Genomic DNA, 24,133 nt, shown 5'->3' on the forward strand with positions numbered 1-24,133 from the left:
AGAAAACAAAATGAGACTATATTAGGTTGAATTAATATGTGATCATGAAGACTGAGCATATCACTATAACAGTTCCCCTCTTTTGTTTTTATTTATTCATATTGAACTCAAGGTACTTAAATTGTAATTCCTGTCTGTCCAGTCTTGGAAATTATAAATTAAGATTTTTAATACTATACATTATTTTAGTAATGTGATAAGTGAAACTCAACTTGAATGTACCTGTACCTCATTTCACAAACTTTAGCTAAAATAGTTAAATATCATCAAGAAATGTAGTCTTCATTAAGAGGATGTTGTCTGAAGATTGTTATTTGAATTTAAATTGTAGATAGCTATCTGACAACCTAGATTGAGAAGAATCTTCAAGTAAATTTAGCCCCACTTATTTATAATTCTTTGTTTTAAATTATATCTTTATACATACAAAGTTAAATTTAGATAAATTATGGAAAGAAATACAAAGTATTAAGATAATATAAATTTGTTGACTATATGACTGATCATGATTACCTTGCCTTAGTAGCTCTCTGACATAGTTTTTCAATTACTGCTATTAAAATAACTTGTAAATTCATTATAACAATGTATATTTTAAATTTATGATGACAATAAGAAACTTCATATTAATGATGTAGGTTTTTTTCCCCCCTAGAATCAGCTTAGTCAATGTAATAATGCCCTGGAGAATTCTGAAGAATTGCTAGAATTTGCGACAAGGTCCTTAGATATAAAGGAACCTGAAGATTTTTCAAAGGTACAAAAAAAACCCTAATGAAAAAAATTAATGTATTTTATAAAGGAATCAACCCCTTTAGTTTTGGATTTGTTTATTCATTTCTTTTTTAATTTATTTTTTTCCTTTTTTTTTCCAATGTTTTTGTTGTTTTGTCATTTCTAATACTGAACAAGCTTGAAATTTCTGGATATATAAAATGCAAGCTGCTCATTTGTTTCAAAGCAGCCACTGAAAAATACGTATCTTTGGAATCATGAAAACGTTAATTATTTTAGTTTAATTTTTCTTTAATACTCAATTCAAATGAGTCAGGTTACTTTCCTTTTAGTTATATCTCTTATTGGTAATTATCTAAAGGTACTTATGTGCTTGAATGGAGCCATAACTTTCTTACAGACTTTTCTTGACTGAGAAAAGAAGATGTATATTACCATTGATATGGTTCAAAACTAGTTTTCTAAGAGCCGATTAGGAAAACATTATCGGTTGATACATATAAGCATTGCAACCCTGTGAAACTTCTTGTTGGAGACAAATGTCCCATTGTTTAGCTTAAGTAAATGAATGTCTTAATGAAACATGAAAATATAAGTCCTTGTTAAAGGGTGTGTTTGGATAAAGATGAAAGGAGTAAAACAGGTAGCTTGTTTCTATTTTAACTTAAGAGTCTCATATTTAAAAGATTCTGAGTTCTAATACTTTAAATGGAGTTCTTTTAATATGATTTTCAGTTTATTAGGTTAAAACTCAAGGATATAGAATTAACAAAGACAAGATGTGAAAAGAGTGGGAAATAGCGCTATATAATTAGCAAAATGTCACTGTATAGAGTTATCAGGATTAGATTTAAGTTTGATGTTCCTATTTGTGGACTGTGCAGTGAACTGCATTAATGTTAGAAAATTACCTTTGTAGTCCATTTGTATCTAGTCAGTGTTTTCATTTTATGACTTTTCTGTGAACTTGAAGGTAGAAAAAACTCCTTGAGAAGATAACATTTTTACCAGTACTAAATCTTTGCATTTTAAAGCTGAACTTTAAAAATCAATTTATTCTTCTAACAAAATAAATCAAAATAAACTAGTACACTAATTAATTCTTAAATTTGTAGGTGAATTGTACGAAGTTTACTTTTGCACTTGGCAGGACTTAAAGGAATTATGAGAAAATTTTTTCTTACTTCAAAGTACTTTAATAATATGAGACATTCCATATCTAGAGGGAATTAAATTTAAATATCTGGAACATAACCAAGAAACATGCAGAAAGTAAAACTGTTTTGAGTCATCAAAAACATTGTCATAGAGTTCATGGACAGGTATTAATATTCCCTATTCACAATGATGACTCAGAGTCTGATGACTTTAATTTGAACACGGTACTACTACATTTGTAGTTTGTTTTTTTTTTTTTTTTTTTTTTTTTTAATACTTCCTACTTGTCAACAGATTCCCCATCTGGTGGAGTAGGGTAGCTGTTACTGGCAAGTTGGCAAGTGCAATCCTCACAGCAGGAGTCAGCCCTAGAGTGAGGAAGACAGGAAAACTAAAAAATGTGGATACAAGTACTCAGTTGTGTTTAAATAGGGCTCTTATTTGGAAAAACTGTGATAAACGTTTATTTCAAAGTTTCTCTTTCTGTTGTCATTTTCAGAGTAGTTTTCTCCCCTTCCTCAGATGCTACACATTTCTTTCTCTCCTTTGTTCTTTCTAGCTTTGTTTTCATTAAATTTTTTTCCAACAAATTGTAAATTGGAAAGATTCTGATAAATCACATTGTGGTTTAAAAATATTTTCTTAATACGCCACTTTGTTTTTTCATTATCTAATTTGGTCTCTTCTCCCAGCATTTTATAGTACTCCTTTGTGTCTTAAACCATGGAGAGGTGGTGAAATGAATTGTCAGTCTTTCATAGCCAGAAATGTGAGTTTACTGTTCAAGAAAAAATGCTTAACTGCTTGAAATTATTGTCTTAGCACCCAGATGGTTTGATTCTGTATCAGAAACTCTAAATTCACTTTCCTGTCCATCTGCAGTGGTCTGCAGGCCTGCTTGGAGAACTTAGTTGCTGCAAAATAAGGAGAGGACTTGCAAGATTAATTACTAGACTAACAGCATGTTGTTAGATATCTAGAAAAAGAAATTCTTTTAAGGCATACTATTATTGAATATTAAAGTGCTTAAATCAGATTAATATGAATAGTTCATAGGAACAGAAACAAATGACATAGGTAAAAGCCAGGCAATGGGTCCTTTCATACTTCATTATCTTCAAGAGTCTTTTACAGCTAATATTTAAATTATCATGTTGCCTTACCTCAACATGAGAACAGAATATGAAGCTACTTTATCACTATTATATAATCTGAAAGTAAACAAGTAGAAATAGCACAAATAGGATAGGATTTTAGAACGTATTTTTACTTAAAAAGAACCTAATAAAAGTTTGGTTGGTGGTAAATATATGCAGAATGATCACCAGAAAAAGGAATACAAATTATTAGGTTTATTCCTAGATGAACAAGTAGCGAAAGCTCTACCAAATCTGGCTTCTCTGCTAATAACTTGCCTGTAGAACACTGCTTGAATCCTTTTCCTAAGGTAATATTCTTAATCTGACCCTGAATGTAGACCTTGAATTCTCTCTATGAAAAGAGTTGGGTCAGCAGAGCAGTTTCCAAGTCAATATAATATAACTCATTTGCCACCTCATTACAGTGCAGTTGGCAGACTAGAAGGGCGTTGCCTACCCATGAGTGCCCACAGTAGAATAAAAAGTGCAGAGTAGGGCAAAAGGGGAACAGTGCCTTTTGCATTTTACCACAGATGAATACATTAAAATGGGTTTAATATATTTCTCCCTTCTGATTCAAAACAACTCACTACTGGAATATTGTTCAGCAAATGTCATGCTGTAGCCACTGGGAGGAGCAAACAAGGAAAGAACTCACACAGCACTTTCAAGGGAGAATTATTGGCAGAAGCTCCTCATCTAAGCCGAAGCCAGGAATGCTGGGAGAGGAAAGGACCTTCAAGTACATGCTTTCATTTTGAAGGCAATTTATAGACAAATTAAATGTTTATTATGCATAGCTCAAAGTAGTTTTCACCTTTATATGCAGTCTTGGATTTCAAAATTTATTTTGAGTTATGTACTGTGATTTTGTGACAAATACTTTTAAAGTGATTGTGATTTTTTAAAAAAATCACGATTTTTTACACATGCACTTATCTGTTCTCTTGCAAACAGATAAATACTTGTATAAAATATGTAAAACTTTTGATGTATTTTTGATGTATGGAGTCATCAGAAGGTTTATGATTTTGCCTAAAGGAAAATAGTATTTTTTTTTAATAGCATTTTGAGACTATCTCTTTTTTCCCTCTCTTTTTCTGTAAAAAGAGAAAAATGATAATATTAAGAAATATGGAAGTAATAAAGGTGTTTAGTTTTCAAAGGATCTAAATTGTGATGTTGAACAGTGATGTGATGAATGACTAATGCTTCTTAGGAGCTTTCCAGTAATATGCAATTCCATAACCTAAAATAAGTTTAAGCATTTACTGAGACTTTTTTTGTAATTCATTAAATGGAGTTATGCAGATAACAAATAAATTCCATAGCAGCAGAGCCATGGTAAATCCTGGCATCACTTGGTATTTATTAAACAGATGCTTAATTGATAAAACATATCACTCTTGAAATTGAAATACAGGAATCAAGCTATGTAGTAATATGTATCTTTTGGTTAGTTTTCTGGTTTAGGAGAAGAAATTCTACACAAAAAATTTCCATTTTTAAGACATTTTGTAAAATTGAACACTTTTAGAGAAGTATCTTTAGATTTTGACACTTTGCTTTCTTATTGTATAAGATAATTTCTTAAGTTCTGCATTTGTATAGTATATATACAATAAAATTTGAACCTATGGAAGAGGACTCACAGAATTTTCAATTTTGCCAACTGAATATATAATACATATAAATATATGGGACAATCCTTTTTCCTAGATTATATGGTTTTTCATCTATTCCATTTCTGTTTTTTTACAGTGTGGTATATGAAATAATATCATGAAAACTGCATGCATGCATACATGCACACACATGCAAATACTGAAAAATGACTTACTAAATTAAGCAACACTAAACACAAAAAAGAATCATTGTGGTTAGTTTACAAAATAGTAATGATCTTCATATCATTGGGTTATATAAGAGAGATTATTGGTAAGTAGCATTCCTCCATCCAAGTTCATAACCAATTAGGAATTAAGGTAAAACAATAAAACTGATAAAAGGGCAATTGCTGATAAAATAATGTTGGATAATATGGGTTATATCATTGGGCAAGTTTCTTAATACTGAATCTGGAATTAGACAGATTAGCCTTCCCACATTTGGCTAGCAGGGTCTACCTTAGGTTTCTGTGGATGGGGAATAGTGAAACTGAAAGCAGAGGGAAAAAACACAATATATATTCTCTGTGGGCAAGCAGATTGTCCAAAAAAGTGGAAGATACGGAGCTCCTTGTTTCCAGTTTCTCCTTTCAAACTCATAGTCAGAAAGTCATATTACTTACCAAGAAGAAATGGGGAACTAGAAAGGCTAAGGGAGTCATGCTAATGGCATTTCCTCCATATGTAAAGAAATATCGGGTACAAAGAAGAGCCCTCTCTTTCCCTCCCTTATATTAAGATCTTTGTTTTGTAATTCTAGCTCTTGACAGTGATTTTTAAAAATCAGTATATTTAACTTTCTTAACATTTCTTATCCCTAGTTTCAAACTAGTTTCATACCTTAAAACACATATAAATGCCACAGAATTAGGCAGTTTGCTGTAGAATGAAGACCTTGGAAAGAATTTTTAGAATCATTAAGGATCAAAATCCCTTAGTAAAGAAATAAAATGATTAGTATACAATGTCACAGAGTTAGTTAATGGTAATGCTGGAACTGTGTAACATAATTATCTCTTAAATCTCAGCTCTTTTCTTTTTTATAGAATAGTTTTAGACCAAAATATTTTAGGGTGGGTATAAAAGTGACTGAAAGTAGTACCGATGTTATAATTGAAGGTGAAAGGCCAAAGAACATTGCTGTTTACACCTAATTAAATTAAATAATATTACTGTGTACCAAGCATTATGCTTGGCACTAGGGATAGAGTTTTCAGCAGAACAGCTATGTTCTTCTACTTTTGATATATTGTTAACTGTGCTGATTAGTGTGGGAGAAAACCTTTGGCTATATTATATTATATGCAAATGTAAAGGGCCAGTAGTTTTGCACTTTCATTGTTTTTCCATGATTGGACAACACTATGTTATAACTGTGCCCCCTTGTTAAACTTGCACTTAAAAAAAAAAAGACATATATAATAGGTTAAAGTTTGCAGCTTCTGTGAAATCACCTTATGGAAAGACCCCATTTCTAGAAGTTTTTCTCTGGTTTCTCCTCATCTGAATTTCTGCCATTAGAACCCAGTTCTTTGGGGTAAAAGATCATAAACTGCAGCCTAGTTTTGTACGTTACCAGGCAAGCTCCAGATTGCGAAGTTCTTGCCTAGTCAGATATCTCTAAAGAAAAATTAGAGGACAGATTTGACATGTACAAGAAAACCATTAGGTTGCACAGAAATGTGTGTCCCATCAAAGAGATGTATTCTAGTTGAAAAATATCAGACTGAATGAGGTGGATTGTGTTTTAATGATCTTAAGGTAAGAAAAAATATTTATAGTCATTTAGTATTAGTTTGAAGTGTTAAATTTTCCTTCTTTTAAGGGATGTATATGGGGTCTGGGTTTTCTACTACAGTTCTAACATCACATCATGCAAGCTTATGTGAACTGTACAGATTTCCTGTAATTTATGTTTTGGTGAATATGAAGAACTAATCTATTGCAAGGTTTATATCCTAACTTTTCTTGCATGTCACTGCCATTGAAACTTGCATGAAAAGCACTAACTACCTTCTTTCTCTTCTCCCTGATTTGCTTCAAGGCTGCCAGACAGATCAAGGATAGGTATGGTATAAAAACTATATTTTATTTAAGTATCAATATTGAAGTCAGAAATGAAATTCATAAGTAGTTTTTTCTTAGAATTTTGGTTAAAATAAAAATACCTAGTGGCCAAGTATTTCTACAAAATAATGCCCTCTGTATATCTTCTTGGAGTAATCAGTAAGATTTTTTTAAAAAAATATGTTTCAGGAACATTTGTGGACAATTATGTACTTCTAAAAGAATTTCATTTCTGGTATAATAATATAGTTAGTTTTAGAAAAGTTCTTAACTAGTTGTATTAGCGGAGAGGGAACTATTTTGAATAATTTAAAAATATGTATTCCTGGAATGCATTTTTGTTGTTCTTAAATTTAAATATAAGCAGATCTTATTTTCAGAGAAGTCAGTATTTTAAGTAGTCCTCAATAGCTAAAGTTCTCCTACTTCATTCTTTAACACCTTTGTATTCTCATTCTATCCTGTTCCTGGTGCCATCTCTTTCTGTTTCTAATGCCATCACTATCTAGTTTATATTCTGTGGGAAGAGAAAATTCAAGAAAATTATTAAAGATTTGACTTAGAAGGGTTTTCTCTTTGGTAGAGGCAGTAATAAAGGAAATTTAATAGTTGCTAAAATGAATACATCAGAATGCTAAAGTTGATGCTGGCTACATTTGGATTGTGGTCACACAACAGGAATGGATTTGAGCTGCTTGACTAGTCATTGAGCATTGTCTGTAGAGAATATGTAAGTAACTTAAGGTTCTTCATCTAAGGATCATGAGACTCTCTGAAAGATACTCTTGAAACAATATTATGAATCTTAAATTCATAGTATTCCATTCTTAAATTCCATCTTCATCAGATGGAAATGAAAAATACTCCTTTTGGCTTGTATGAAAAATCGTTGTATCTGTTGTTAATATTTGCAGAAATTTTCAATTCTGGGTGACTTGAGGCAAGATTTACCTAGTAGTGAAAGCATTCTTAGAAAACAATCTTAATTTTTTAATCTTTTATATTTTATTTCAGTTAGTGGTTAAACTAGTAGTTAAAGATGTAGATTGTTCTTATACATACTGGATATAAAAAGAAGGTTTTGAGAAGATTTTTTATTTTTTTATTTTTTATTTTTTTAAAGAAGCTAGATCTCATTATGTTGGCCAGGCTGGAACCAAACTTCTGGGCTCAAGCAATCCTCCTATCTCAACTCCCAAGTAGTTGAGACTTTTGGCGCATGCCACCACGCCTGATGTGATGATGAGAGTTCAGGCATGAAACATATAGGCAATATGAGTAATGAATAATTGAGCATAGTTTGTTGATGAGATAGATTAGAGTTGTGTCTGCTGGAATCTGCTATGAGCAATTCATCTTCCACCCTGGCTAGATTACTCTTCCTGTTTAGCTGCTATTCTATTACGTTCTGCTCTGTTTCCTCATTTTTTGTATTAGAAGTCACTTCCTAATCAGACTTTGGGCTGTCAAAAGACCTTGTGAGGGACCTTGCAAAATCTTCAAGATTCTGTATGATTGTACTTCCCAGAATCCTGTCGTTGTTCCTGACCTCTTTGTCTTTGTACAGACTTGTCACAATTTTATTTTACAAGCACCTTTCATGACTGTGTTCTTAACTGAAGCCTGACTTTACCACCTCTTCTCAGCCAGCCAGCCAGGATTCCTTATTTCTGCTAGGGAAAACTCCACTTTTTAATTCGTTTTGTTCAAAGTTTATACTTTTTATTATTATTATTATTTTGACTACTCACAAAATATTTGCTTCCAGCCTGAGGAGTGTTTCTGAGTCTTAACTTAATTTTTTAAACATGATTTTAGCTTCATAATGACCATATTTCCCTAATACAGTTTCTGATCACTCTGGGAATGAATTTCTAGAATTCCATCATTACCTTTTGTAGTATGAAAACAGTTTTAAAATATAGTCATAATGAAATCTTGTTTTCATTGAGCTAAGAAAGGATTATCTCTTTTGTAAAGATGAATTTTAAGAGTTTAAACTGAGCAAGGAATCAAATTTTTAAAAATGGTCAAATTACATTGTTATATGTATGCATGCAAAAATATGTAACAATGAATCCCACTAAAAATTTTTAAAATAAACTAAAAGTTTATTGAAGCTTCAGTATTTATCATTTACTGTGCTTAAAGGGAAAAGAATGGCAGGAGTGAGAAGGAATATTGAAGACTGAATGAGAAGGAATACATAGCACATTTCCAAAACTTTAAAATCACTGATGGATAATTCTGGAAACAGGGATTTTGGAAGATGATTAGTTGAGAGGGAGGGAGGGAATTATTGCTGGTATGGTGGCACACTCCTGTAATCCCCACAGTTTGTGACACTGAGAAAGGGGGAGGGGATCATGGTTTCGAGGCCAGCCTCAGCAATTTAGTGAGGCTCTACACAACTTAGCAAGACCCTGTCTCAAAAGTAAAAAGTTTAAAAAGAGCTAGGTAATGTAGCTCAGTGGAAAAGTACCTCTGGGTTCAATTCCCAATGCCAAAAAAAAAGGGGGCGGGGGGAGTGGGGGTAGATTGGAAGAGAGAGAATTACTGGGTTTTGGAAGAGGAAGATCATGAAGGGGAAAGGCAAATTAGATTGATTGAGAAAATTAAATGTATTCTTGTTTATATAGTTGTTTTCTCTTTGAAAAAATAAAAGTAGGAGGAAGAGATCCTTGAATTCAGCTATTACTATTAGAAATAAACTAAGCAAGTCAAGGTGAATTAACTCATGCCTGACTACACAAATCTCTAGAGAATGATTTAGACATTTTAGATTTTTAGTTTGGGCTTTGAGGCACATTTGTCTAAATATATTCAGTTTAAAAATATAAAACTTTTTGAAAGAATATAGCATTGTTGCACATTTGAACTTTTAAGTTTTCATTTTCTTTTTATGTTTATAGTGATTAAATCAAATTTTATAGATTTTGTAGGTTTCACGTTTTAAATTCTCTAAAATACTTTCAGATATTTTCCTTCAGCCCTTCTCATTAAATAGTCAGATTATTTATTAGGCTTAGAAGGAACCAAGTTCAAACCCATTCACTGATTTAGAGTGTTTAGTAAGAGCCTATTTTAATGTAATGCTTACTGATACCGTCAAATCAAAGGATACTTGAGACTATAAAGAGCAACATATAAGACTAAATCTTTATTTCTAACTTATTGATATAACTGGAAATTTTATTATTTGAAAATCAACAGCTTAATGTAATAAGTGTGGAATAGTAGTGTTATATTTGGCATACAGTAAGCCGTCAGTGTGAGTTCCCTTCCCTATAAATTGATTTTAATGTAGCACTTTCTTTTTGATAAATAAGTCAACTGTTCACTCATTGTTGTGAAGTGATTACTTCGTTTGGTTCTAAAACAAAGTAAAATAACTGAATACAGCAAAAGTTTGACATTTTTCATTCCCAAATAAGTGATTACATCTCTCTCTTGGTTAAATTTGACTGGGCCTGGCCTGGTATTCTCTTCGTCCCTCCAGCTCTATTTACTTTCCCAAATTGTGTATAGGGAGAGCAGCATTTGTGAATAGTTCTTCTGTATCATTCTTTGATCAAAGATTATAGGGACTTTGTAATACCTGTGAAAATTTTCTGTAATATGAAATATTGAACTTTGAGATAAATTAATAATAGAGTAAGAGGGTTTCTTTTGATCTCCACTTTTAATTGAAAAGTTTCTCTATACTTTTGATAAAGTAAGGTCTAAGCTTCATTCTTGGGTTTGGGTTTTTTATTTCTTTTTCTTTTTGGCTTGTTTTTTTACTTCACATTCATCTAATAAGTGTTTTTTTGAACTATTATTTCCATGGCATGTAGTTCCATGCAGTGGTATCTCATAGTATCCTTCCATGTGTGTCGTTAATGCTGATAGATCAGAGTAACTTCTGCTGGTATGATATTCATTGGTCATGATCTACCTTTTTCCTTTCTCATCCATGGCCTATCTTTAGCAAGTACTACTATACTATACAATATTAGGTCCATCTACTTCAACTCTTATTGTAGGGCACATGATGTAGCTATGACTACAGGGGAGAATGTTTGAATCAGGTTGTATATACAGTTCACTATTTGGCATGTGAAAAGGAGTGGGGCTGGCATCAGGAGGTCAGTAAGATTGAGTGTACAGAGGTCAAGATGAAGGTTGGGTCTGGTAAGGTTTATTTGTATGGGATTTTTTTATTTGATATTTGCATATTATGCAGTTGTATAAAACTGGAATTGCTATAAGTTATCTTAGAGGTCTTTAAAAGGCACTTTTCAGATTTTTACGAGACAAATTTATATTTGTTCTCATCTCCAAAATCATTAGAATGAAATAATTTTTGTCTTTTCATTTTACAAATTAAATGATTTGATACTCCTTGTTCTTCTGTTTTAAAAAGCATATTTGTGTTTACCATAGAGTCACAATGGCTTCAGCATTTCGCCTTTCTTTGAAACCAAAGGTCAGTGACAGCATGACTCATCTAATGGTGGATTTCTCTCAGGAAAGACAGATGCTGCAAACTTTGAAGTTTTTGCCAGGTAAACAACATGTATTACGTGTACAGTTTTGAATAAAAAAATTTTCCTGCATTGGTATATAAATATTAAAGAAGCATAGTGTGATTTTTTTTTCTTCATTCTGCTAAAGAATAGTTAATTTGCTAGTTTTTATTTTTAAAGAATTATTTTACTGGCAGTAAGGATCCTATTTTAAGGATCCCATTAAGGAGTATGATTTACTGCTACTCTGGCAGAGAGAAGCATTGTAGTATGATAGTTATTAGTGGTCTTTAGACCAAACTTTTTAGATTTGAATTTTGCTGCATTCTTGCTGTGTCATCCTGAACAAGTTACTTAACTTGCCTCATTTCTGCTTTTTTAGAATCTGATGTTATTCTGGGTTTTTTATGAGGATTAAATGAATTGACACTTCTGAGGCATTTATGTAATAGTATATGGCACATAGTTAAAGCTTAGTAGATATTAGGTGTTATTACTACTATTTTTGTGGTTGTTTCAGGCTCAGATTAACTTTATTGCTAGTAATATATTAGTTTATTAGAGTATCAGTATAAGGATATGGTAACAGCCCAAATTATTTGAAGTTGAGTTCCAACTACATATCCCAGTATTGAAGAGCCAATTAAATAGGACTTTTGGTTAGTATTTTTTAAGCACCAATTAATATTACAATCAGGGAATCTTTTGAAAGTAATGTTTCATTTATAATTTTTTTTCTTTTTTGAGATGTTTTAAATAAAGGAATAATGGTCATATGAAACTTTCCTTTGTTCTCTGTGTCATCAGGGACTCTATAATATGATGGAAAGACCAGGTTAGGGTCATAAAAGTAAAATGGAACCTAGTAAAGGTAGCACAAGTGAAGTATTAAATTGTAGGATATAGATTAGAAGTTTTAGAGGCATTTATAGAACAAAAGATGAAAGAAGGAACTGTAGATATAGATGAAGAAAGTATACTTGTCATTGGATACCTGCCTGTATATTGGCCTTTTAGAATTACAGATTGTCCCTGACTTGAGATTTTTCTGTGATATGTTGGTGTAAAAGTGATATACATTCAGTTGAAACCACATTTTGAATTTTGATCTTTTCTTGAATGATATGCACATGATATGTTCTTGTGATGCTGGAGACAACAGCAAGCCACAGCTACCAATCAGTCATGTGTCACCAGGATAAACAACCAGTGCTGTGTTGTTATAGTATATGTTGCTAACCTATGATTTTCTGTAGGTTAGGTTTATGAAATACAATTTTGACTTAAGTATTTTCAGTTTGACAGTGGGCTTAATGTGATATAGTAAGTTGAGGAGCGTATGTACTATATTTTCATTCACAGGGCTCTACTTGAGTATAAAACTGACATTAATGGGGAAATAAACATTTTTCAGTATTATTTAGAAACACCAGAGAATTTTAAAGTTTGGTCTGTTCAATCTGACACTTAGGATTTCATTAGCAAGAGGTTAGATTTTATTGTGGTTTTGAAAATTTATAGTGGTAATATCAAAATTCTACTGGTGACCAGTTAAGCAAGGATTTACTTTTAAATGAAACACCCATATATTTACTTGTAGATCAGGGATTTAAATTTCATACTAGGAAACATATCTCAAAATGTGAATTTTCTTAAGAATTATCTTTTAAAACCTTTGTAGAAAGGAAATAGAAAATACTTTTAGGAGTCACATTGACCATATGCCTCTATTTACCGTCAATATGATGCTAAAATTTTAAAATTTTACCCTTCTCATATAATATTAGGTGTATAGAATCCTTAATATAGTTCCTCAGTGGAGGAACAAAGAAAAATTGTAGCCTAGAGAGAAAAGCTACTTTAATGTCTTATTGGATATTTTGAATAAAAATAAATATATGCACATGGCACAAAGCTCTGAAATAGTTAAAAAAATATAAAATAAAAAATAGCTCTCTTTCAAATAAGGAAAACAATCCCATTCACAATAGCTTTGAAAAAAATATATCTGGGAGTAAATCTCACCAAGGACGTGAAAGACCTCTATAATGAAAACTGTAGGACATGGAAGAAAGAAATAGAAGACGACACAAGAACATTGAAATACCTCCCCCTCCCCTGCTTATGGCTAGCAGAATTAATATTGTTAAAATGGCCATACTTCCAAAAGCAATATGCAGATTCAGTACAATCCCCATCCTTAGCTTACTCCTTTCTGCCTGTGACCGCCACCAAAAGCATCATTAAAGTCTCTCTACCTGCTGCTGTCATGTCTTAGAGTCCCCTGAAGAGCCTGAACAACTGCGGAAGCTATTCATTGGAGGGCTGAGCTTTGAAACAACTGATGAGAGTCCGAGAAGCCATTTTGAGCAATAGGGAACACTCACGGACTGTGTAAGTAATGAGAGACCCAAACACCAAGTGCTTCAGGGACTTTGGGTTTGTCACTTATGCCACTGTGGAGGAAGTGGATACAGACTTGAATGCAGGACCACACAAGGTGGATGGAAGAGCTGTGGAACCAAAGAGAGCTGTCTCAAGAGAAAATTCTCAAAGACCAGGGGCCCACTTAACTATGAAAAAAGATCTTTGTTGGTGGCATTAAAGAAGCACTGAAGAACATCACCTACGAGATTATTTTGAACAGTACGGGAAAATTGAAGTTATTGAAATCATGACTGATAGAGGCAGTGGAAAGAAGAAGGGCTTTGTTTTCGAAACTTTTGATGACCATGACTCTGGATAAGATTGTCATTCAGAAATACCATACTGTGAATGACCACAACTGTGAAGTGAGGAAAGCCCTGTTAAAGCAAGAGATGGCTAGTGATTCATCTAGTCAACGAGGTTGAAGTGTTCTGGAAACTTTAGTGGTGGTCGTGGAGGTGGTTTTGGTGGAAATGACAATTTTGGTCATGGAGGAAACCTCAGTGGTCATGGTGGCTTTGGTGGCAGCCATGGTGGAGGTGGACATGGTGGCAGTGGGGATGGCTACAATGGATTTGGTAATGAAGGAAGCAATTTTGGAGGTGGTGGAAGCTACAATGATTTTGGCAATTACAACAATCAGTCATCAAGTTTTAGACCCATGAAGGGTAGAAACTTTGGAGGCAGAAGCTCTGGACCTTATGGTGATGGAGGCCAATGCTTTGCCAAGCCACGAAACCAAGGTGGCTATGGCAGTTCCAGCAGCAGCAGTAGTTATGGCAGTGGCCGAAGGTTTTAATACTGCCAGGAAACAAAGCTTAGCAGGAGAGGAGAGCCAGAGAAGGGACAGGGAAGATACAGGTTACAACAGATTTGTGAACTCAGCCAAGCACAGTGGTGGCAGGGCCTCGCTGCTACAAAGAAGACATGGTTTAGACAATACTCATGTATATGGGCAAAAACACTTGAGGACTGTATTTGTGACTAATTGTATAACAGGTTATTTTAGTTTCTGTTCTGTGGAAAGTATAAAGCATTTCTACAAAGGGTTTTAATGTAGACTTTTTGTTGTTGTTGTTGCACCCATGCTGTTGATTGCTAAATGTAATAGTCTGATCATGATGCTGAATAAATGTGTCTTTAAAAAAAAATACTAATGACATTCTTCACAGAACAGAAAAAACAGTCCTAAAATTCATTTGGAAAAATCAAAGACTCAGAATAGCCAAACAATTCTAAGTCAAAAAGGAAATGCTAGAGGCATCACCTGACTTAAATTATACTACAGAATTTCAGTAACAAAAACTGCATGGTACTGGCATAAAAACGGGCACTTAGACCACTGCTGCAGAATAAAAGAGAGACAAACCAATCCAGATACAGTCCTCTGATCCTTGACAAAAAGTGTCAAAAACATACATTGGAGAAAAAGACAGCTTCTTTAACAAACGGTGCTCGGAAACTGTTTATCCACATGTAGAAGAATGAGACTAGACCCTTATCTTACCCTTCACAAAAATTAACTCAAAATGCATCAAAGACCTTAGAATTATACTAGAAACTATGCAACTCCTAGAAGAAAATAAAGGTCAACACTCCAGCATAAAGGCACAGGCAGTGTCTTTCTCATTAGGACACCTGAAACTTGGGAAATAATACCAAGAGTTAATATGTGAGGTGGTATTAAATTAAAAAAAAAACTTCTGCACAGCAAAGGAAACAATTAAGAATGTGAAGAAAGAACCTACACAATAGAGGAAAATCTTGCTAACCACACTTCTGACAGAGGATTAATATCTAGAACATATAAATAATTCAAAAAACCTCATACCAAAATAACCCCAATTAATTAATGGGCGAGTGATTTAAACAGTTCACAAAAGAAGAAATAAAATGGCCATTCACACCAGTCAGAATGGCAGTCATCAAGAATACAAAACAATAATAAATACTGGAGAGGATGTGGAGAAAAAGGAACACACTGTTGATGGGATTGTAAATTAGTACAACCACTATTGGAAATCAGTATGGAGGTTCCTCAAAAGACTAAGAATGGAAGCAACATATGACCTAGCTTTACCACTCTTCAGTATTTATCCTAAAGAATTAAAGTCATCATATCATAGGGATACATTCATACCCATGTTTTTATAGCAGCACAATTCACAATAGCCAAACTATGGAACTAGCCTAGGTTCCATCAGCAGATGAATGGATAAAGAAAACGTGTTATATATATACACAATGGATTTTTATTTAGTCATAAAGGAAAATTAAATTATGTCATTTGCAGGAAGATGAAATTTGAGACCATTAAGTTAAGCAAAATAAACCAAAGTCAGAAGATCAAGGGTCATATGTTTTCTCATATGTAGAAGCTAGAGAGAGAAAAAACAGGAAAGGACAAGGAAAAAGATGAGGGGTGATCTCACGAAAAGCAAAGGGAGATTAGTAGAATAAAGGGAGGGGACCAGAGGGTAAGACGAGGGGAGGGAAGGGGAAAGTGCTAGGGAAGGATATTGATCAAATTATATTGTTATATTCTATCAACAGATTCTACCATTATGCACAACTACAATGTACCAATAAAAAAGAAAAAAGTAGCTCTTTTTCATTTCAAACTTAGTTTTCTTCCCTAGAAGATACCACTGTTACTAGTATCACTTACCTTCCCTGAAACAGTCTAAATCCATATAAGCATTACTATACATATAGGCAGAATCAGGTAATTGCTATCTTTGGCAATTTTGACCCTCAAAAATGGTAATTTTTTTTTCATTAAGCCTAATGTATAATCCACCTCCTTTAAAAAATGGAAGCATACATATATACTGTTAAATACTTTTTCTTTGCCACTTAATATGTAGGAGTTCATTCTACCTTATTATAGATCTACTTCATTTTTTAAAAAAACTGGATAGTAGGAATTTAATTAGTTGTTCTTGATGAATATTTAAGTTTATGTTCTTTTTCTGTTAGTGGCAATGAGGTGATGAATAAAATGTTTAGGTATTTTGCAGAGATGGTATACCAATGTCTCAAGGATAAATTTCTGGAAGTGAAAGTGTATGTGTCTTTTAAATTTGAATAAATGTTTAAATTGTCAAGGAAATTTCCTAACTTATACTTCCCTATCTGTATTCTTTTTTAAAAAATGTTTTTAGTTGTTGATAGACCTTTATTTTATTTGTTTATATGTGGTGCTGAGGATAGAACCCAGGGCCTCCCCCATGCTAGGCAAGTGCATGAGGTACAACCCCAGCCCAGCTGTATTCTTTATACAGCTAGTTTTCAGTTTTTTTCTTCCTATTCTAATAGTGACAAATGGGTTATTGATTGTTTTGATTTTCATTTTTTTAAGTGTGCATGTATTTATCCTGTCTTTATAAGCCCCTTTAAATAATGAACTCCCTATTTATAATTTGTCACTTTTTTATGCAATTGTTTTTATTATCATTAATGATATGTAGCACCTTTTAATATATTAAGGAGGTCAGCCTTTGTCCTATGTGTGGCATAACTCCCCACCGTAGTCATTTGTCTATTGCTTTAGGGTGATTCTTTTTCCTAGCAGAAATTTTAATTTTTGTACAAATATGTCACCCTTTTTCTTTGTGGTTTCTTTGCAAGATTATAAAAATAGGCATATTTTCTTATAATATATTTGTAGCTTTTTAAAACCATTGACTTTAATTTTTAGGACAGTTTTGGGTTCATATTGAAACAGTGGAAGGTATGGAGATTTCCCATATACCCCCAAACATGCTTAGCCTCCTTCATTATTAACATCACCCACCAGAGTGGTACATATGTTATAACTGATGATCTACATTGACACATTGTTGTCACCTCAAAGTCCATAGTTTAGAGTAAGGGTCATCCTTGGTGTTTTACATTCTATGGGTTTGTGCAAATTTATAATGACGTATGTTCAACATTATAGTCATACAGATTATTTTTACTGCCCCAAAAATTCTTTATATTCTGCTTCTTTAACCCTCTCTCCTTCCAACCCCTAGCAAGTACTGATTCTCACCCTCTCCACAGTTTTGCCTTTTTCAAAGGTTTATGGTTGGAGTCACACAGTAGCTAACCTTTTCAGAATAGTAGCTTTTACTAGTGATATGCATTAAATTTCCTCCATGTCTGTTTATTCATGGCTTGATAATCCATTTATTTTTAGCATCGAATAATAGTCCAGTATTTGTATGTACCACAGGTTTATTTATGTATTCACTTACTAAAGGACAACTTGGTTGCTTCCAAGTTTTGATAATAATGAATAAAGCTGCTATAAACATCCATGGGCAGGTTTTGTGTGGACAAAGGTTTTCAACTCTGGGCAAATACTAAGAAGTGCAATTATTGGATGCTGTGGTAAGATTATGTTTAGTTTTGCAGGAAACCTCCAAAACTGCCTTCTAAAGTTTATGTATTATATTGCAGTCCCACCAGCAATGAATAAAGTTCTTGTTGCTCCACATTTTGCCATCATTGGTACTGTAGTGTTATTTCATTGTTGTTTTAATTTGCATTGCCTTAATCATGCTCCACATGAGGGGGTGGAACATCTTTTCATATACTTACTTGTTATCTGCCTATCTTATTTGGTGAGGTGTCTGTTTAGATCTTCAGTCTGTTTATTTTTTAATTCTTAGTCTGATAATTCCATCATCTCTGCCATATCTGATTCTGATGCTTACTCTGTCTCTTCAGACTGTATTTTTTGCCTTAAAGTACACTTGTAATTTTTTCTTTATAGCTGCATATGATATATTAGGTTAAAGAAACTATTGTGAAATAGACATTTGATAATGTGGTGGTAAGGTATGCAGGGAGAAGAATCATTTTATAGTGCTCTGATTACGTCTCAGTCCTTTTGTGACTCTGTGTCTTTGGACTATCAACTTTACAGATGCTTCTCAGTAGCCTCCACACACTTACCCACCCTTAGGTAGAACAAAATGGCTTGAGTGGGCTGGGGTGAGACTGGTATTTCCCTTTGTTCTGGTGGGGTAGCCAGCTGGAGTTTGGTATTTCCTTTCACCCAGTTCAGTTAGGCTCAGATAATCCTAAGGGGTTAAACTCTGGTTAGTTTCTTTTAAGGGCAGATCTTGTTAAGGAAAACATAAGCTCTGGTATATTTCAAAATGGTTCCTTTTCTCCTCCCTGTGATGGAAGTATAAAGGGATTTTTCTCCATTGTTCCTGGTGAACTCCTAGAGGTAAAATTCACAACTAAGTGGGTACCCTTCTGTAACGGGAGCTACCTGGGGTTTTTGACTCATATCCCTCCACACAGAGCCTCTAGCAATTTATCAGTTACTGTTTAGATATCCTTACTCAGCACTGGTTCCTGCTTAGAGGTCTGCTCTAGTAAATTGTGACCCTCTATATTTACCTGTTTGTCTCTTATTCTGAGGTCTTGTAATCTCACTTTATGGATCTAAGAATTATTATTGATTTTTCAGTTTGTTCAGCCTTTTTTGTTGTTAGAGGGAGTGGCCACTTCCAGATTTTTTATGTTTGTGCCAGATTAGAAACTAGAAGTCCCTGGGTAATTAGCATATGCATCATCTCAAACATTTAGCATTTGTACTGGAAACATTCAAAATTTTTTGCTATTTTGACATGTATAATGAATTATTATTTATAATAGTTACCCTCCTTGGTGTAGAACACTGCTGTATTCTCCCAGCTTGATTTTGTTCTTGATAACCAGCCTCTCTTAATCGCCTGCTCCCTGTAAACAAGGTTTTAAAAATATAATCTTGAATTATTTTAATCATTCAAAGCAATTCTGTTTATCAATACTGATTTAACGTATATTCTACAGCTATCTGAAATAACGGTTTAAAAGTACAACATGGTAGGAGGGAAGAATAGAAGTTCATTGGATTAGATAAAGGGATGAAGGGAAGGGAGGGAGGATGGAAATAGGAAAGACAGTAGAATGAATTGAAAATAACTATCCATCTATGTACATATATGAATATAAGACCTGTGAAACTCCATCTCATGTACAACTATAAGAATGAGATCCTTGATTATTTATCCATAGCATGTTTGGAGTCTGCCTTTTGCCATCTAAGATTTTAGTAAATTTGATTGAGTTTATGAAAGATCTGAAAAAACTATGAATTTTTTTATAGTCTACCTTTAAGAGATGCTTTGAAGATAGTTATTTTGGATTTACTTATTTACTTCTAAATAGTTCAAAAGCAGGATGAAAAAGCAAAGTTTGAATGGAAAACATAAATATTTTATTAGTGCTATAATAAATGAGGAATTAACCCCCCACACACTTTTGTTTCTTCTCTACAGTTCCCAAAGCTCCAGAGATAGACCCAGTTGAATGTTTGGTGGCTGACAACTCTGTAACAGTAGCTTGGAGAATGCCAGAAGAAGATAATAAGATTGACCATTTCATACTAGAATATAGAAAAACTAATTTTGATGGACTACCACGTGTAAAGGATGAGCGATGTTGGGAGATAATTGATAACATTAAGGGTACTGAATATACATTACCAGGTAAAATGACAGCATCTGAACAATCTCCTTAGAAAATAGTTGTAATTATGAAAAATATTTTGTTATTTTAAAGGATAAAATTGTTTTTTTAATCCAAACTGACTTTTTAGATATTGATTATAGAAGTGAATTTCTTTTAAAATATCAAGAAAACTTTTATTTTAATTATTTAAGAACATTTGTAGCCTACTAAGATAGGATACATGTAAAATAAATGTGAAGGAGTGTTCTGGAAGTAATATTTCAGAGTAACACTTAATTTTTCCCTTGTTCTCAGACTATATTAAAAACCTGTTAATTTTTAGATGTACTCAGTACCCTACATTTCACTGGTTCTGTAAATATTATTGCTTTTACTATTTTAATTTTACTTTAATGTTACTACTTAAAAGTAGAACTGTGATTTGGTATTAGAAATTTTTGTGTTGGCCTTTTGAAAACCATGTAAAAATAGATCCCAGAGTTATACTCCATGCTCATACAATTATGTGAAAATGAACCTCAATATTATGTATAACTTAAACAAATTAATTAAAAAATGCAGAAAATAATAGTTAAAAACAGCAAAAAATATCTCAGTATAGTGGGGACTTCAGATGTTTTCTGGGCAAATACTGCCTGATATGCTCAACACTTGTTATACATAACGGTAATATTAGGAGCTACTGTAATTAAGTACTTTCTATCTGTCAGGAGCTGGGCTTAAGTGTCTTACATATAGTATACCTTATTTAATGAGTATATTACATCTCATTTAATGTTACTTTGGTGGAGACCATTGCTGGGGATAGAACCCAAGGCCTTGTATACTAAGCGGGTGCTCAACCACAGAGCCACATCTCTAACCCCTTCATTTAATCTTTATAATTATGAAGCTGGTTTTATCATTTGTTTTATAGATAGAAAACTGGGGGTTAGTCAAATCACTGAAGGTTCCATAGCTAGTAAATTTTGAACTAAAATTTTAATCTAGAACTAATGTCGCAGTTTTGGGATATTAATCTCTGTGTTTTACTTTCTAAATTCATTTTTCACATAAAAAGATAATGTTTCATCTGGGCATGGTGGCATACTCTTGTATTCCCAGTAGCTCGAGAGGCTGAGGTAGGAGGTTCACCAATCCAAAGCCAACCTCAGCAACTTAACAATGCCCTAAGCAACTCAGCAATACCCTGTCTCTAAATAAAATACAAAAAAGCATTGGGGATGTGACTCCATGATGAAGCACACCTGGGTTCAGTCCCTGGCACCAAAAAAAAAAGACAATGTTTCATGAATATAAAAATTCCTGAGAGCATCTACTTTCTAGAAATTGAATGTGTTGTTTTATAAATTTGTGATCTCTCCTTAAATGAAGTACTGCTTTTTATGATGCATCATAAAAGGGTGCCTTTTTAATTCCTGAGTTAAAAAAAAAAAAACGATAAATTGTATTAATTTTATTTTTTTCTGAAGAAACTAATAGGTAAATCATGATTCCTCTTATTTCAAGCATTATAACCATTTTAACATAAATTTATACTTTTTTCTAAATAAGAAGATACTTCCAAGAAGAAAAAAATAGTTTGAAAATTCATACTCGTACTTTTGGGGATGCGTCCTTTACTTTTTGTGTCTGAAAACCATTTCATTTTTTCAGGCTTAAAATTTGATTCAAAATATATGAATTTCAGAGTGCGAGCTTGCAACAAGGCTGTGGCTGGAGAATATTCTGATCCAGTGACCTTAGAGACCAAAGGTAAGATTAGTAGCTATTTATACAACATAAAACTTCTGAAGTTATTCAAGACTTTGTGACAGGAAGCACTGTGTGGCTGAATTCCTTCCCCACCTCCTCTACCACCCCACCTCTGACTTTCCCCACAATAGGAATTATAAGGCAGAGAAAATAGGACTACAGTAGTGGTTTTCATTTATGATTGTATTCATATGGGCAAAATAGACTGAGATGATAGTCTTTAAGAACCAAGTTGTTCTTGTCTCTCAGAACTGTTCAGTCTCACTAATTTAGATTTAGTGAAAACATCCTAGTATAACATATTTGAACACAAACTTTTTTAGGCATTTACTAATTTGAAGGCCATAATGCTAAAGTTCTTCCCAACTGTAACACAGTCATTGACTAAACTCTATACATTGTGGTAGATACTTGGGACCTGGAGCTTGCATTGGCTTCAGTTTATACAGCATTTGAATAGATTTGTATGCCAGAAATTTGATATGATTTGGAGGATGATATAAAAATATCTCAGAATAAAACAATCTATGAGGTCTATAAATCTTTTTGTTTCTTACAGTGCTGGGAATTGAACTCAGGGCCTTCCACATGTTGGGCAAGCACTTTACTCCAGCTCCCAAGGCTCATAAATTATTGATGAAACCAACTCAGGAAAATGTCCAAAAAATAGATCTAATTTGAGTAAACTGTTTGAAATAGCAAATGCTTTTACTTGAGAACTATAGATAACCAAGAAATACAAGTACTTTGAATTACATGTTATCAAACCGAGAAGTTACCGTGTTTATTTTTATTTTTTAGTTATAGATGTTACAATACCTTGGTTTTATTTTTATTTATTTTTATGTGGTGCCGAGGATTGAACCCAGTGCCTCACACGTGCCAGGTGAGCACTCTACCACTGAGCCACAACCCCAGGCCCTACTGTGGTTTTTAATGAGATTTTTACCAAAGTATTGTCATACAGGTAGAGAATCTTTTTTACTTGGACTATTTTTAGCCCTTGTTAGGTAAAATTGCATTACTATTATATTCATCCTTAGGAGCATCATCTTTGTATTTCTTTTGTTTGTTTTCATTTACCCTTTATAGATAGTGACCAAACTTGGACCTAAATGTGGCAAATTGTTGATTTACATGCACATTTCCTAAATTTAGAAATATGAATAGCTGCTCTAGCTGCTGCTTTTAGCCATGTCTGGATCTTGTCACTTTTGGCCTTGGGATTTGTAGAGGGGGACTAAGTTGATTATATTCCTTTTAAGCATTTTTCACTGTTGAGTAAACCCTCTGAGGTTCAAATAAACTGAAACTCAACCTCAAGGCCCACTAAATCATTGATTCTGATCTTCAGGAAGTAACAGAATAAAATTAATTTTACATGGCTATGGATCATGGATTTTCTGGAGTTTTTTCATACCATTGGCATCACTACAAGAACAAGAGCTTCATAGAAAAAGCTCTACTTTATAAAAGTGGCACATTGAACAAATTGTTTAGTAATTTGACTTGCAGTAGCCCTTTTTATATATATATTTTTAGTTGTTGGTGGACCTTTATTTAATTTATTTATTTATATGCTGTGCTGAGGATCGAACCCAGGGCGTCACACGTGCCAGGCAACCGCTCTACCACTGGGCTACAACCCCAGCCCTGCAGTAGCTCTTTTTGGCCAACCAATAGAAATAAGCCTGTGGACAAAGATTGAAGGGAAAGGAAGAAAGATGGAGAGTAAATAGTTGAGGCCTATCAAAGTTTCATATCCTGCCACTTACAGTTCTTGGTATGGAAAATAATGAACATTGTTTATTTGTTCCTTCAGTATATTTGTTTTATCATGAAAATTGTCAAAAGTGATAAGTAACAATAGTTCTTAATGACTAGAATTTTAAGATGTATTATTATTTACTTCCTTGTAAAGATAAATGATATTATGTTATCACAGAATTATTCTCTAACCTCAAATAGTAATGACTGATATAATTTTACAGTATCACAAAAGCAGCTACTAACAAATTAAACATAGAACATCTGGATTCTAGTTTTGGTGCCTTGTTTTCACAGACTTTTAAAGATACAGAAACTAATATCTAGCTGTATTACAGGGCTTATATAGGAGACAGGATCTCACTTTTGAAGAAGATTTAAATATATATATGAA

At 33.2% G+C, this 24,133-nt stretch overlaps 1 protein-coding gene and 1 pseudogene across 3 annotated transcripts in view; both read left to right on the forward strand.

The window, feature by feature from the left end:
• The window catches only part of FSD1L (fibronectin type III and SPRY domain containing 1 like), a 78,648-nt gene that overhangs the window by 28,189 nt on the left and 26,326 nt on the right, over positions 1–24,133 (forward strand). For both annotated transcript variants that reach the window (XM_079113292.1, XM_079113293.1), the window contains exons 4-8: positions 656–757; positions 6,744–6,766; positions 11,192–11,313; positions 20,025–20,234; positions 21,874–21,972. In XM_079113292.1, the coding sequence (XP_078969418.1) occupies positions 656–757; positions 6,744–6,766; positions 11,192–11,313; positions 20,025–20,234; positions 21,874–21,972 (556 nt within the window). The remainder of the gene's footprint in view (positions 1–655; positions 758–6,743; positions 6,767–11,191; positions 11,314–20,024; positions 20,235–21,873; positions 21,973–24,133) is intronic.
• On the forward strand, positions 11,326–20,005 carry LOC306645446 (heterogeneous nuclear ribonucleoprotein A1-like; annotated as a pseudogene). The gene has a single exon. The product of its transcript is annotated as a heterogeneous nuclear ribonucleoprotein A1-like (transcript).

The sequence above is a fragment of the Sciurus vulgaris genome (assembly GCF_902686455.1).
Source record: "Sciurus vulgaris genome assembly, chromosome: 15".
In the NCBI taxonomy this organism is placed as follows: Eukaryota; Metazoa; Chordata; class Mammalia; order Rodentia; family Sciuridae; genus Sciurus; species Sciurus vulgaris.